Source organism: Pleurodeles waltl, chromosome 5, assembly GCF_031143425.1.
Source record: "Pleurodeles waltl isolate 20211129_DDA chromosome 5, aPleWal1.hap1.20221129, whole genome shotgun sequence".
Lineage (NCBI taxonomy): Eukaryota > Metazoa > Chordata > Amphibia > Caudata > Salamandridae > Pleurodeles > Pleurodeles waltl.
In genome coordinates this window covers 1,834,694,954-1,834,710,578 of record NC_090444.1, presented here as the reverse complement: position 1 = coordinate 1,834,710,578, position 15,625 = coordinate 1,834,694,954, and the positions used below count along the sequence as shown (strand labels likewise).

Sequence of the window (15,625 nt, the reverse complement as noted above, 5' to 3'; positions counted from 1 at the left end):
GTGGTACACACAGTATAGGTTAAAATGGCAATAAGCTATTTTAAAAGTGGACACAGTGCAAAAATCAACAGTTCCTGGGGGAGGTAAGAAAGGTTACGTTTCTGGGGTAAGTAAAGCACTTACAAGTTCAGTTTCCTGGGCATAGGCAGCCCACCGTTGGGGGTTCAAGGCAACCCCAAAGTCACTGCACCAGCAACACAGGGCCGGTCAGGTGCAGAGGTCAAAGGAGGGCCCAAAACACACAGGTGCCTATGGAGAACAGGGGTGCTCCGGTTCCAGTCTGCCAACAGGTAAGTACCTGCGTCTTCGGAGGGCAGACTAGATGGGTTTTGTGGAGCACTGGGGGGTACAAAAACAGGCACACAAAACACCCTCAGCGGCACAGGGGCGTCCGGGTGCAGTGTGCTTAGCAGGCATCAGGTTTTCTGTAGAAATCAATCGAGGGACCCGGGGGTCACTCTAGCGATGCAGGCAGGGCACAGGGGGCTTCTCGTGCCAGCCACCGACTGGGATAGGCAGAGGGCCACCTGAGAGTCACTCCTGCACTGAAGGTTGGTTCCTTTGGGGCCTGGGGGCTGCGGGTGCAGTGCTTGGTCCAGGCGTCGGGTTCTTTGTTCCAGGAAGTTGCAGTCAGGGGGAGCTTCTGGATCCTCTCTGCAGGCGTCGCTGTGGGGGGACAGGGGGGTTGTCTCAGGTTACTCACGAGGTCGCAGTCGCCTGGGAGTCCTCTCTGCAGTGTTGGTTCCCTGGAGCTCAAGCCGGGGGTGTCGGGTGCAGAGTGTGAAGTCTCACACTTCTGGCGGGAAGAGTGAGTTCTTTAAAAGTTGCTCCAAAGTTGCAAAAATGTTGCTGTTGGTAAACAGTGCCGCTGTTCTCGGGTGTTTCTTGGTCCTTCGGGTTCAGGGCAGTCCTCTGAGGCTTAAGAGGTTGCTGGTCACTGTCAGATGCGCCGCTGTGCAGGTTATTTGAGTCTGTAGACAGGCTGGTAGAGCTGGGGCCAAGTCAGTTGTTGTGTCTGTTGTCTCTGCAGAGCTTTCAGGTCAGTAGTCCTTCTTCTTTGTGTAGGTTGCAGGAATCTGATTTCATGGGCTCTGGGTCGCCCCTAAATACTAAATTTAGGGGTGTGTTTAGGTCAGGAGGGCAGTAGCCAATGGCTACTGTCCTAGAGGGTGGCTACACCCGCTTTGTGCCTCCTCCCTGAGGGGAGGGGGGCACATCCCTAATCCTATTGGGGGAATCCTCCAATCTCAAGATGGAGGATTTCTCAAGGCAGGGGTCACCTCAGCTCAGGACACCTTAGGGGCTGTCCTGACTGGTGGGTGACTCCTCCTTGTTTTTCTCACTATCTCCTCCAGCCTTGCCGCCAAAAGTGAGAGCAGTGGCCGGAGGGGCGGGCATCTCCACTAGCTGGGATGCCCTGGGGTGCTGTAACAGAAGGCATGAGCCTATGAGGCTCACCGCCAGGTGTTACAGTTCCTGCAGGGGGAGGTGACAAACACCTCCACCCAGAACAGGCTTTGTTCCTGGCCACAGAGTGACAAAGGCACTCATCGCATGTGGACAGAAACTTGTCTGGTTGTGGTAGGCTGGCAGAAACTGGTCAGCCTAGCACTAGGAGTCGGACTGGTATTGAGGGGGTATCTCTAAGATGCCCTCTGGGTGCATTTTACAATAAATTCAACACTGTCATCAGTGTGCATTCATTGAGCTGAGAAGTTTGATACTAAACTTCCTAGATTTCAGTGTAGCCCTTATGGAACTGTGGAGTTTGTGTTTGACAAACTACCAGACCACTTACTCCTTATGGCTACCCCACACTTACAATGTCTAAGGTTTTGCTTAGACATTGTAGGGGCATAGTGCTCATGCACATGTGCCCTCACCTGTGGTATAGTGGCTAGACGGGTGACTGACCTATGCCACAGGCAGTGTGAGTTGGGCATGGCACTCTGAGGGGAGTGCCATGTCGACTTAGTCATTTTGTCCCCACCAGCACACACAAGCTGTGATGCAGTGTGCATGTGCTGAGTGAGGGGTCCCCAGGGTGACATAAGACATGCTGCGGCCCTTAGAGACCTTCCCTGGCATGAGGGCCCTTGGTACCAGGGGTACCATTTACAAGGGACTTATCTGGGTGCTAGGGCTGTGCCAATTGCAGCAGATGTGGGTTCTCAAAGGAATCTTTCACGCTAGTTACCCAAAGAATTGTATCTGACTGTGAAGGCTCAGATTGTACAGAAAGGAGCTTCAAGACCAGCACCAGGGGCATAGTCAGAAGCAGTGTCAAAGTCAACTGAGTCAGCATCTTGGATTGAAGCAACTTCTGCAAAAGCAATGTCGGGCCAGCGCTACCAGAAATGCCAGTCTTGAACGGTGCAGTCCAGCTTGGCAGCCAAATTGCGCCCAGAGGGAGGAGCGGCAGCCTTGGAAAGGTTCAACACGGTTGGCTCAAATTCTTCAATTTATGAAGGATTAGCAGATGCAGGGCCTGCTTTAGAGATTGTGGCGCACAGTGCAACAATCTTTTTTGATACCCCCATGACATCTTTCTCCACAGAGTCCCTCTTAGCACCCTTCACAGTGCCCCTCATCTCTCCATTGCCCCTCTCTCACATGCATTTCAAGAGCGTTACTCATGCAGGTGTAGGGTGTTAGAGCACTTTATATCACACACACATTATACAGAAACAATGAATCCTATAATGCATAATTATCAAACAAGCATGCAGCCCAGCACCTTGCTGTGCTGCATGATAGGGAAAGGGCAAGCATGTGTCATACTTAACAAGTATGGCACATTCCTGCCATTTCCCATCACTGGTGCACAATGTGCTGCCTAGCGCCATGGTGCAAGAGGGCCTGCATTGTAAACAGGATTGTTTTTGTGCAAGAAGGGACACCTTCCTGCAAAACAACACTCCCCAGGGGCATATTCCTCTTTCTAAAAACGAAGTAACAAGAAGAAATAAATATATTTCTGCTACGCTTCACCTGTGCAGGCATAGCATTTAAATGCATTCCCAGGTTTACCTGTAATGGTAACTCTGGGAATGTGCCTAAATACATGGGTAGATGCTTGGGAACACCCACACTCCACCCATAAAATGCATTCCCAGGGCACAGTAATACAAAGCAGCGATTTGCACTGTATTGTGTTCCTCTAGATTTATCAAGCTAGGCAAGGCTTGCATGACTTGATAAATCTAACTTAAGAGTTGCATCGCTCTTGCAGTCCGTTGTGTGGCGCAAGGGGAAGGCAACTACATAAATAGTCCCTTATGCGTGTAAATCAGTCTATAGGAAATGTTACATACGGCAATGAGAATTACAAAATGTGGGACTCACGTTTCATCCATACTAGTAGGCAGTATACTTTAAGAGTGTTTGGTCTGGAAAAGCACAACATATTTCAATCATACCAAAGTAGTCGGGCTGGCTTTAGTATTTTAGAATGTATTTCTACACAAATAATTCCATTTTGGCAACATTAGAATAATGTAAGACTGGGGAAAAAACTTAGGGCCACATTTATCAAAGTACGGTGTTGCCCTTGAGTCACAAATGGTGCTCTAATGACAACGCAATGCTGAAGTCTGATTTACCAAGCAGCATAAGGCCACCTTGTCTGGCCCTGCGTTGCTTGGCAAATCTGGAGTAGCAAAAAGCAGCACAAGTCTGCTCTTAGGGGGCATTCCATGGGTTGAGCATGGGTGTTTCCATGCATCCACCCATGTATTTTGGTGCATTCCTAGATTTACAAAGACTGGTAAATCTAGCAATATGTCAAATTGCCAGGCACGGCACAACTAGGAGCAATATCTTTATTTCTCCTTGTTGTTTCCTCTTTCTGCGTGTGCTGCATTCTCAGTGCACATAGAAAGAGGAAAAAGCCTCAGAGGATTGTTTTTGTTCAGGAAGGAGTCCCTTCCTGCACAAAAACAATCCTGCCTGAAAGACAGGCACCCTTGCACCATGGCACAAGGGTGCCTGCAATGGTGGTAGGCAGCAGACTGTGCACCAGCACAGGCAAAAGCAGGAATGTGCCTTATATTGGTAAATATGGCATATTTCTGCCCTTTCCTGCAGAGCAAGTTGCCTTGCTGCATTGTGTCAAAGATTGATAAATCTGGCCCATAACATCTAACCTATAACATGCAGTTTGGCATGCAGCTGTTTAAAGACAGCTCATTGGTCACTTAGCTATCCATCTAAAATATAGGGGCATATTTATACTCTGTTTGCACCGAATTAGCATAATTAGCTTTTTTACTCTAATTCGCTGCAAAACTAACTCCATATTTATACTTTGGGGCTAGACCGATTTAGCGCCAAATTTATGGAGTTAAAGCCTTAATGAGATGCAAGATAGGTGTTCCCGTGCAAAAAATGACTCTTTGGCCTTAACACCATATTTATACTCCTGTGCAAAAATGGTGCACGGGAGGGGTCAAAACAATACATGGAACAGGCTGCAATGGCCATGCCCAGGGTACCCTGGTCCTCTGTGCTGGCAATTGGGGTGGTGGGCATGACTCCTGTCTTTTCTAAGACACGAGTCATGTGGTATGGATGGTTTTGCGTCAGAAAATGACTCTAGGCAGGTTAGAGTCATTAGATTGAGCATTCAAGACCTCTTGTATATACTTTAGAATATACTTCTATACTTCTTTGTGGGGTCTCTGCTTTTTCACTGGTTTGTTTCAGTGTCCTTAAAAAATCCTTGCTTGCTAGTGGTCAATCCTTGCTCTTTGCCCCACCTTTTCCACAGTTGTAGACTCCCCTGGAGCATGGCCCTAGTACTGGTACCCTTCCACCTGTGCCTATGTAGCATGTGCTTAGGGATTACTTTTTTCAAAGGCTAATAGCATTTGAACAGAGCGCTGGATGTTTCAGTGGGTCCAGTCTGTTTCTGTTAACAGGGCTCTAGTCTATTACTTATTTTCATTTGCTGTCATGTGTGACTTTGTTTTGTTCAGTTCCTTACTCTCCCTCACGCATTTTCTGTTATTGCAAATGCTTGTTCCTTTTGTCTGTCTCTGCGAGCTCACGCGGCGCTTTGAACCATCTGCTTATGTCAAATGTTTTACTTTTTAGGGTCGAGCCTGCGTTGCATGCGCTCGCGCATGTGTATCGCAGCGAGACGCTTTTGTATTTAGAAAAGGGCTCGGAGCCCTGTCAACTTCACGTCAGTGTTTTTTATTGGTTCGTGGGCTTGCCTAATAAAATCTGCTTGCTTTCATTAGTAGAAGGCAAGCATACGTCATGCCTTTTCCGGTGGCTAGCCCTCCTCGAGCGCAGCGACCAAGTACAGAAAACATGCGAGGCTCGCTGTTTTCCATCGGGCTCGTGGACTTCTTTTTCTCTAATTTACGAGCGCGATCTCGCTTGCCAGAAGTCGAGCGCTTTACATAGTTAATTTCACTTTTTCGGGTTGTGTACACAAATGCACTTTTGCCCGATAGGTGAAAAGTCGGGTTAGGAGTTTACAACGCGATCAGCTCTAACATGAGCAAATGCGAGACCCGTTGCATTGTAAATGCTTGTTATTTTCAGTTTGTGTGCCAAGAAAACGCTAATAGCTCTAACTCCAGTGAACTAGTTCAAATGCTTGTCTTCTTTTGTAGCTCAGCTCAGCCTCGGGAGCAGCAGGACTGAGTGCTGTGCAACCCTGCATGTGAGCCTCTCATGATTCTTGTTTATTCTGCTCGCTCTGTGACCCAAAGACCATGGCTTTTCCGCCTCCTCCTTCGAAAGACTTGTTATTTTTAACAGGATGTACAAAGCAGAGCGAGGGCAGCTGTGTTTGAGATGTTGCTGCTACGCTATCTCTGCTAGAGGATTGGGGTGAGGCAGGCTGTTTGTTTAAGAACCCAGGCCACAATGTATGATTTATGACCCAGAACGAGAAACAAGCTGACCCCCGCTGTCTTTTTTCAATCGGTGACAAATGCAAGACGATGCTTATTATTTATTTATTCAATGGGAGTTTGGTAGAGTGCGCACAAAGAAAAAGAGGGTTAGAAAGCTTTCATGGACACTACATGTTTGTGATGCATGGCAGTTATTTTAGTGAATGTATTTTTTGATGCAAACTGCAGTGTTTTGTTTCAAGATTGCTTGTGCTGCCGGGAATTTATGCTGCGGTTATTGATCTGCACCCAAATTATTTTTCATAGCACTAGACTTCTGCAGGCGCACTACGCCTCTTAATGGCTAAAATGGGTGGTCATATGGTGAGTAAATTTGTATGGACCAGTCCCCCACCCCTCCCTCATCTCTGCTTGCCCCCTCCGTGTATCATTAGTTGTTTCCTTTGAAATAGATGCTTGTTTGGACAACAGATCGCATCTGCTTCCAAATATTTTTTTGTGGCTGGCCACATCACACGTAGGGCGACAATAAGGGGGACAGCTTCTTAGCGTCGCTCCCCTGTTAGAGGGACAAATGGCCAGGAGGGGCCTCCATACTTAGGGAGAGTGGTCCTCCCCTTGTTTATGGCCCCTAAAGGTGTGAGGAGTGAGGCCAGGAGGTCCATTTAAGGGGTGACCTCACAGGGCTGGGCCTCTTTTGGCGTAAGGCGAGCAACGAGCAGGATGAGAGAGAGGCCGAGTCTGGATACGGACATCTGGCAGGGCAAGTCTGAGGTGAGTCAGAGGAGGGGGAGGCAGGGGTGGAGGCAGTGGTGAATCCCTGCGTTTGGGAAGGGGATATGGGTCAGAGAAAGCGGGGAAGATGCGAGTTCACAAATCCGAAGCCACCCGCTCCCTTGAGCCACTGCCACCCGCAAACCCTCCCCCCTCCCTCCCTCCTTCCATCGTACCAGCACTCTTTCTCGCAGACTTCGGTTCGGGCGCCGAAGCAAAGCCCCTCTCGTCACGTGATGGCGGCGCCGGCATAGTCACTGGTTTTCTTAGGGCGCCGGGGCTACTGAAGAACCCGGTAACAAGTGGCGACCTGCGCGCCCTCGCCAACCGCAGGGCGAGGCCTTGCCGCACCGGTACCTAGGAGGGAGGGCCTCCGAGTGCGCGCATGAGGAAGGGAGCAGCGCGCCCTCACCGGCCGGCACCAAACGGGTTGGTATCGAGCCAAATGTGTCTCGGCCAAGTGCGGATGCCCCTGGGTCTCGGGGCGCGCATGAAGCCTCTGCAGTGTTGGGCGTGAATGAAGCCTCGGCAGCACTTCAGTTTTTGGACCTACGGAAAAACGTTACTCACAAGCTACAAACTGTGCGCCCATCGCTGGTAGGGCCATGGGGCGCGCGAGGTCAGGTGTGCTGCGCGCCCACCCCCCCCCCCCAACGGCTCTATGTCCGGCAAGGTACATGAACGGCATTGGGCACGCTAATCAAGCGCAAATTTCTGTCGACTCGACATAATGACCTCCAGGTTAGTCCTGCGAGTCGGGATTTCAGCATACAGCTATGTAGCACCTCCTGCATAGATGGCCTGTTTCTGATTTATAGAACCCTTGAGATATTTCTCACCCACTTGGCAGTTTGGTATCATTCACCTCCTGCGGCGTCGGGCGCGCTAACCAAGTGCGAGTGTGCACAGTTAAGTGGATACATTCTCCATTTGATGGAGGCATTTACGATTAAGGCTGACTTTGCCCCAGGTGAAATAATTGGGGTTTTAGCTGTTTTATTGTTACCACGGCGTCACTTTGCCAGCGGGTCGAGTGTGCGCGAATAAAGTAAACTAACAACGCTCTAATACCCTTGTGTCGAGTTTGCATTAATAAGTCAACAACACAACGGTAGCGGCAACCTTGAGCGGGGGAACCAGGTTCGGGGCTAGGCTTCAGCCCCTCGTTCCTCAAGACGGCCAAACCAATGGGTCCTGGTACAAGGTCAATTCAAGAAGGCCAGTGGAAACTTGAGGGGCAGTAGGTTAACGGCCCCGTCGATAGCTCAGTTGGCAGAGCGGAGGACTGTAATGCAAAGTCAGGGATCCTTAGGTCTCGGGTTCGGATCCTTCTCGAAGGACACGTTTACCCTAGGGTACCATTATCAACATTATGTTGTTGGCAACATGGGTAACACGGCTGCCCCATTATCGACAGTATGTTATTTGTAACAATGGTAACCCGGCTGCCCCCACCACACAAGGCTCACTGCGGCATCACAGGACCTAGCGTAGGTGGGCAGTGGTGGAGAGTAGGACAGCACCACCAGATCGAACATGCAAGAACGTTGTTGGCAGCATACATAAGATAGGGACTTGTTGGAGGGTTGAGTCAGGCGAACGATTCCAGGCGCAGGTGCATTTCTGGGCGACGTATCGGGAACAGTAGATGGAAAGTATAAAAAAAAAAAGAGCAATATATGTATATATACAATAATAATAATATGAAATGAACATATATAAGTAATTATATCATTAAAGATGCGAAGCAGAAGCTTAGCCGCAAATAGCAGGACGCCAGTGAAATTTAACAGGATGGAACTAGCAATGTGGGACCTACCAACTGTGATTTATAACCTGTCTCCAAATTCTGTCTTACAGTCATAAAGAGAGCAATGCGGGGCACTCAAACTTATTATGACGTTGTGATAATTTATGGACTTGTCATTTGATTTATGAGGGGACAAAGTGAGTTATGAAGCAAAGGCCTGTCGCAGGAGTCTATGCAGGTAAGGAAACAGCGGCCCAGCTACCGCGATGAGACGTGTTGTTATCAATCTGATGAGGCAGGGCCTTGTGGCAAGAGTTTATGTAGGTAATAAAACTGGGCCCCAGCTGCCTCGAAGAGAAGGGTTGTGACCAATCTGTGGGCAGCAACGCCGGGGGCTTGGATGCATGCACGTAAGTGGTTTTAAAAATAAAATAAAAAAACAATAATAATAATAATAATGAATAAACAGATAAATGAAAGTAGTGCCATAGGTTTAGGAATTTTAAATGATTTTCAGCCAGGCCGAACTGCAGCCCGGCTGCTGCTCAGCGCGTTAAAAAAAATATTTAAAAAAATCACGGGAATCAGTTCTAGTGCACATACCATTCGGCAGGGTGCTTGCTATGTGGAGAGCCATCAGTGGCAGCAATTTCCAAAACAGTTAAAGTTTGAACACATCAAACAGCCAAAGGGGTGGATCGATTAATGCGGGTGAAAAAGATAAGGGGGAATCACACGGGCGGGTCGCTAGGTACTCGACGGTAGGCGCCGGTGTCTCAAATTATGAAAGAAGAGTGGGAGCAGACGGCGGTCTTTCCTTGGAGGGCAGCACTAAGGATGGGCTGGACAGGAAGGAAAGACACCTGACCAAGGGCTCCCATCGATCCAGACATGCGCAGGGTGTTGGCTGGGGGGGCGCTACCGGCCAGCTGTAACACACAGTAGGAGGAGCGGTTGGTGGGGCACAATTTCCATAGCTTTCCAGGGAGCGTACAATGCCTTAGAGTTGTGGCACAGGCGAGGAGAGGCACTTCAGTTAGGGCCCAAAGATGGGGGTGAGCTCAACATGGGATGGGACATGGCGGAACTAAGGTACATAGGCCCCCCCACCCCCTCCCCTTTAATGTCCCCCGATAGATCTACTCGGGAGGGACACCCATGCCCCCTCACAACCAGGAGACCTCTGCTTCACCTAGACGGCCAACCTTAAAGCAGGCCCATTACAGGGGGGGCTTGTGGTGGGCAATAGCAAAAGCAGGGTACTGACTGCGGTATGGCAGACACATCAGAAGTTAAGGGCCTGGCTAAGGTGCTAAAAATGCGTGAATATATTGTAGCATTGTCAAGCCATAACATGTGCTGTAACAGATGTCAAGAAATTGTGAGGTAATGCTTTCCTTCTCGTCCATCTAGGGACTGCAACAGTATGATGATGGGCCCACTCCTTGGTGGCCAGAGCAGAACACCGGGCCAGAGTGGGTGGCTGGAACCCCGGTTTCAGCGACAGCAAACTCGCCTGGATGGGAACCCCTGGAACGTGATGTGCCATGTGTGAGCTAGAGTTGGCCAACTAGTGGCCCAAGAGAGGGTTAAGCGAGGCTTTTCGGTAATCCACCTGGGGGGAAACGAGCTAAACAACTGGTGGGAGAGGTCCACGGTGGCAGGCCTTAACACAGGGTCTGGCCAGAACTGTCGCCCTGAGGGAAGACTGGTGAAATAATTGGGCTATGATGATCCCAGGGGAGGTGATTCAGGGAGCCGGGTCTCCGGCCACAAGTGGAATGTCCAGGATTGTATTCAGTAGATGGGTACACCGGTCTGAGGCGGGCACAGATACTTCCTAACAAGAGTGGAGACCCTCTCGAGATAACAGCCTGAAAATTAATAAGTAAGGGAGGAGCACAGGTGGGGGGGCCTCGGTTATCGCGAGATGCCATCCCCGAGGCTTGGCGGAGTTACAGGGCAATCCTAAAGCTTTATAAATGATTAAAAGGCCTCCAGATGGTGATTCCTGGAGCCAAAAGCTATTTCTCAGGCTACTTGGAGCCTTTACGGCGGGGCCTGGGATGACGTGACAGCGCTCCTTAATCCCGCAAGGGACAGTTGGAATCCTGAGCAACTGTGGAGACTGGCCAGGGTCTCGCTCTGACTTGTCAGGAGCATGACAAAGTGATAAAGTGGTAAACCACAATAATGGAACGAGCTGTAAGATGCTAAGCGTGTTGGTGCAGAGAACACCAGACGGAACAGCTCTAGCTTTCTCAGGATGGGTGTCGGCCAATGTTTAAGATACTCATCTCCGACACCGGGATCGCCCGTAAGCTAACCCAACCTGTGTAAATAATAAACTTGCGACATATTATACCTACAAATGTTGTCCTAGCATTTATTATGTCGCATGCATGATATTGTGATAAACGCCAATTGCACACCCACTAAGGGACTAGGGGTAGCAGCACTATGTGGCTGGTCATGTCGTACGTAGGGTGACAATAAGGGGGACAGCTTCCTAGCGTCGCTCCCCTGTTAGAGGGACAAATGGCTAGGAGGGGCCTCCGTACTTAGGGAGGGTGGTCCACCCCTTGTTTATGGCCCCTAAAGGTGTGAGGAGTGAGGCCAGGAGGTCCTTTTAAGGGGTGACCTCGCAGGACTGGGCCTCTTTTGGCGTAAGGCGAGCAACCTCCCACCCACCCCTATGACATGGCAAACAAGAAGCTCATGCATTCATAGATGAAGAGATGGTCACATATGTGAAAGAGGTGTTTACAACATGAATTTCTCTACAGGAACCTCAAGAAGCGTCGCAAAGCGGAGTTACAGGGCGATCCTAAAGCTTTATAAATGATTAAAAGGCCTCCAGATGGTGATTCCTGGAGCCAAAAGCTATTCCTCAGGCTACTTGGAGCCTTTACGGCGGGCCTGGGATGACGTGACTGTGCTCCTTAATCCCGCAAGGGACAGTTGTAATCCTGAGCAACTGTGGAGACTGCCCGGGGTCTCGCTCTGACTTGTCAGGAGCATGACAAAGTGATAAAGTGGTAAACCACAATAAAGGAACAAGCTGTAAGATGCTAAGCGTGTTGGTGCAGAGAACACCAGACGGCACAGCTCTAGCTTTCTCAGGATGGGTGTCGGCCAATGTTTAAGAAACTCATCTCCGACACCGGGATTGCCCGTAAGCTAACCCAACCTGTGTAAATAATAAACTTGCAACATATTATACCCACAAATGTTGTCCTAGCAGTTATTATGTTGCATGCATGATATTGTGATAAACGCCAATTGCACATCCACTAAGGAACTAGGGGTAGCAGCGCTATGTTAGGGCACCTTCATGTGTGCAGCAGAGCATGGCCTGGAGTCTGGGCTATCCGTCTCCTGCCCTGTTGAAATCTGAGTGCGGATACTATGACTTGTGCGGCTTTCAGTTTCTCTCGCTGTAATTTAGCGTACATGTGCACATTTTTACTACATTCATAGCGCTTTACATTTTTTCTAATGTACATTGCAGTATGCACTCCTGACATGGAGTGCATTCCTACTGCATGTCAATGTGTGATTTTTCAATTGTACACCACAGTGTACACCATGCACTATACATTATCATATGTTTTTTTTTCACTGCAAATCATCCCATCTCTTTTCCATTGCTCATCAATGTGCTAGGAGTAAGGATTTAAATGTACACTCTTGACACTGAGCACTTTTTAACTGCACAGCGGTGTATGCTTTTTCTAATGTACACCGCAGTGTACATTATGCATTGTACTTTAACTTATGATTTTGCACGGTATGTCACCGCATGCGCTTTCTGTTGTACATCTGTATACCAAGGGAAAGGGTGCTGGAGAAAAACAGAGGTCAAACGGCAAAGCCCACGACTGTTAAAGAGAACAAGATACAATAGTTATTCCACAGCAGCCTCACCACGAAGCAAACATTGCATCCACAATATTCTAAACAAGCATTGGCAAAACCAGTAGGTCTCTGCAATCTAAGGGCTATAGGCATTGGCAGTGTTTAATGCATTTTTGTATATCAATCAGAACAGCCCCAGAGCCGTACACACATACATTTACATTGCCAACACCTATAGCTCTGTTTGCCGAGACCTATTGGCTTTGCCAATGCTCGTTTTTTTTTTACTCTAACCTGCCTAACTTCATTTTTTGGTGCAAAATCCCCTTCTTCCATACCGCCAGCCCCACCCGGCTAACATAAAAAAATTTTACACTAGCCTACACTTTGCACCGGCTTGCACCATTCCATAAATATGGTGCCCGGCTGGTGGACAGAAATGGTGCAAGTCGATGCTAAACCTTTTGGTGCAAAACTTTGTTTTGTCCCAAAAAGTATAAATCAGGGCCATAGTTCTGTAATCTGCATGGTACTCGTTCTAACTTACCTCTGTTTGTAACAGCAAATCTTCCACAGAGATAGGGCCATCTTCTGGCAAATTGACAAACACTGTTTCTGATATGTCCTTTATAACACCATAAATATGCATTTCACAAATATCAGTCACCTACACAGAAAAAAACATTGAGTTTGAAAACATGCTCAATTTAATTAAATATATAAATAATTATAGCCATATAAGATACTACTCAACCATCTATGGAAATTAATGAACAAGTTACTTACCTTTGGCAACGCCTTATCTGGTAGAGACTCTATCTAGCCGCAGAATCTTTACCTTACCAATGTTATGGTGAGCAGTGCACCTGCAAGCCAGTAAGTGTTGTTTGGCTCCTCGTGGTGTCGTCAGACATTCACAGTGCCTATATAGGCACCACCCGGACAACCTGATGTCAGTTTCTTTTTAACGATTTTCCCCGTCAGGAGGGCTGAGCCACAAAAAACACTGACCACTGGTGTGAAAAACTAAAGCCCTGAAAGGGTAACCACCCTGACCCTAGAAATCCGTTCGCAGAGCGGAGAGGATGGATGGGCTTGTAAGGAATCTATGGCTAGATAGTCTCTTCCAGATAAGGCGTTACTGAAGGAAAATAACTTGTTCATGAGAGCAGTGGTTGCCAACCTGTGGTCCGAGGACCCCTGGGGGTCCGCGAAGCCTTCACAGGGTGTCCGCGACTGCTTAGAAAATAAAAAATATTAACAAATATTGACAAATTAGGTCCCCAGCTTCCAGTAATGACTCAGGCGGGGGTCCGTGGATTCCAATGATGATTCAGTGGGGTCCCTGGGTTCCACTAATGTTAAAGTGGGGGTCCACAGAAATCAAAAGGTTGGGAACCACTGTGATAGAGACTTCTAGCCACAAATTCCTTACCTTAGAATAGATACCCAAGGAAGGTAGGTCTGTGGACTAATTTCAGATGAGACAGTCCTGCAGGACCGAACCGGCAAGTGCCTATCCCTATGGACCTGACTGCCAAGCAGTAGTGCATTGTGAACATGTGTAATGAGGCCCACATTGCTGACTTACTAATGTCTAGGATCAGAACTCCGTGTTCTAAAGCAGTGGTTGCCCTCTTAGCTCTGGTGAAATCAGCTCGCAATTTGCTTTTTGGCAAATGAGTAGCAGATCTTCATACAGAACATGATCTATCTGGAGATGGTCTGCTTCTGTACGGCCCAACTTTTCTGCGCTCCAACATGCCCGACAAAGAGTTGGTTGTCCACTGAGAACTCTTGTGTGTGGTCAAGGTAGAATGACAAAGCTCTTTTTGGGTCCAGATAGTGGAGCTGCTCCTCTTCCTTGGAGTGCTGTGGAGTAGTGGAGTAGGCAGGGTGATGGATTGGCCTACGTGAAATGGAGTGACCACTTTTGGGAGAAAGGAGGCTCTTGTGCGAAGCACCACTTTGTCAAGATAGATAGGGAGGAAACAAGGCTTAGATGACAAAGCTTGAACGTCACTGAGCCTCTGGGCAGATGTTATCACCCCAAGGAAGGCTGTCCTGATGGTAAAAAACCTGAGAGGGCAATTATGAAGCAGCTCAAAGGGAGCGCACTTGAGAAATGTCAAGATAACCTTCAGGTCCCACCGAGGCATGATAAAGGGTGAAGGAGGGAACATTTATTTGTAGACCTTTCAACATATGTTCCCTCCTCCTTTTACAACAGAGGATTTAATGAGAGATGGTGGATCAGGAAACCACAAAAAAGCAGAGATAGTAGGGAGACAGCATTTAAGAGTGGATGAGAGAAAGAAGAAAAAGAAGAACTTGAAAAAGAGGGGCAGAAAGGGGATCAATTTGCTTTTTTGCACACCACAACATAAATTTTTCCCAATGGCAGGCGTATACCATTCTATAGGATGGATGCCTCGCTGCAAAGATAAAGTCACAGACTTCAGGAGGAAGGTCGAAAGCTGTCAACTGCCACCGATAAATTTACATTCAAGAAGGAGAAGAGTTGACAGATTCGGGTGGAGAACCCTTCCCTGATGCTGCAAAAGAAGATTCTCTTGAAGGGGCACCCTGATCGGAGGATCGATGGACATGCTCAACAGCTCAGGATACCTAACTCTCTGTGCCCAGTCTGGGGCCACAAGAATGATATGCGCCCAATCATTCCTTATCTTCTTGAGAACTCTGGGCAGGAGTGCCTTGGGTGCAAAGGCTTACAGGCCTGACCTCCAATTGAGACAAAAAGTGTCTCTGAGTAAGAGCCGCCCTGGAAACTCCAGAGCACAGAAATGCTGTGTAGGAAGTTGGCTCTGTATGTACTATCTCAAAGTGAGAGATAGTCTGCACAGAGTCCAAGGGTTCCCCTTGGAGGTTGATTGTGGCAAAATTAGATAATGCTAATGCTCTATTTTGTGGTAGTGTGGTCGAGCAGTAGGCTTATCAGAAGGTAGTGTTAAGCATTTATTGTACACACAGAGGCAATAAATGAGGAACACACACTCAAAGACTTAACTTCAGGCCAATAGGTTTATATAGACAAATATATTTTCTTAATTTATTTCAGAACCACAAGATTCAAGATTTGAGGTAAGTGCATAAAATGCAAGGTACTTCACACAGGTAAGTATAGAACTTTTTTTTATTTAAAACAGTGGTACACACAGTTTTGGTTAAAATGGCAATAAGTTATTTTAAAAGTGGACACAGTGCAAAAATCAACAGTTCCTGGGTGAGGTAAGTTTGGTTAGTTTTCTCAGGTAAGTAAATCATTTACACAGTCAGACTCCTGGGCATAGGCAGCCCACCGTTGGGGGTTCAAGGCAACCCCAAAGCCACCGCACCAGCAGCACAGGGCCGG

General features: G+C 48.1%; 1 protein-coding gene across 1 annotated transcript in view; it reads right to left on the bottom strand.

The window, feature by feature from the left end:
- Positions 1–15,625, bottom strand: part of DNAH8 (dynein axonemal heavy chain 8) — a 9,979,189-nt gene that overhangs the window by 7,159,960 nt on the left and 2,803,604 nt on the right. The window contains exon 18 of the mRNA XM_069236651.1: positions 12,813–12,919. Coding sequence (XP_069092752.1) covers positions 12,813–12,919 — 107 coding nt within the window. The remainder of the gene's footprint in view (positions 1–12,812; positions 12,920–15,625) is intronic.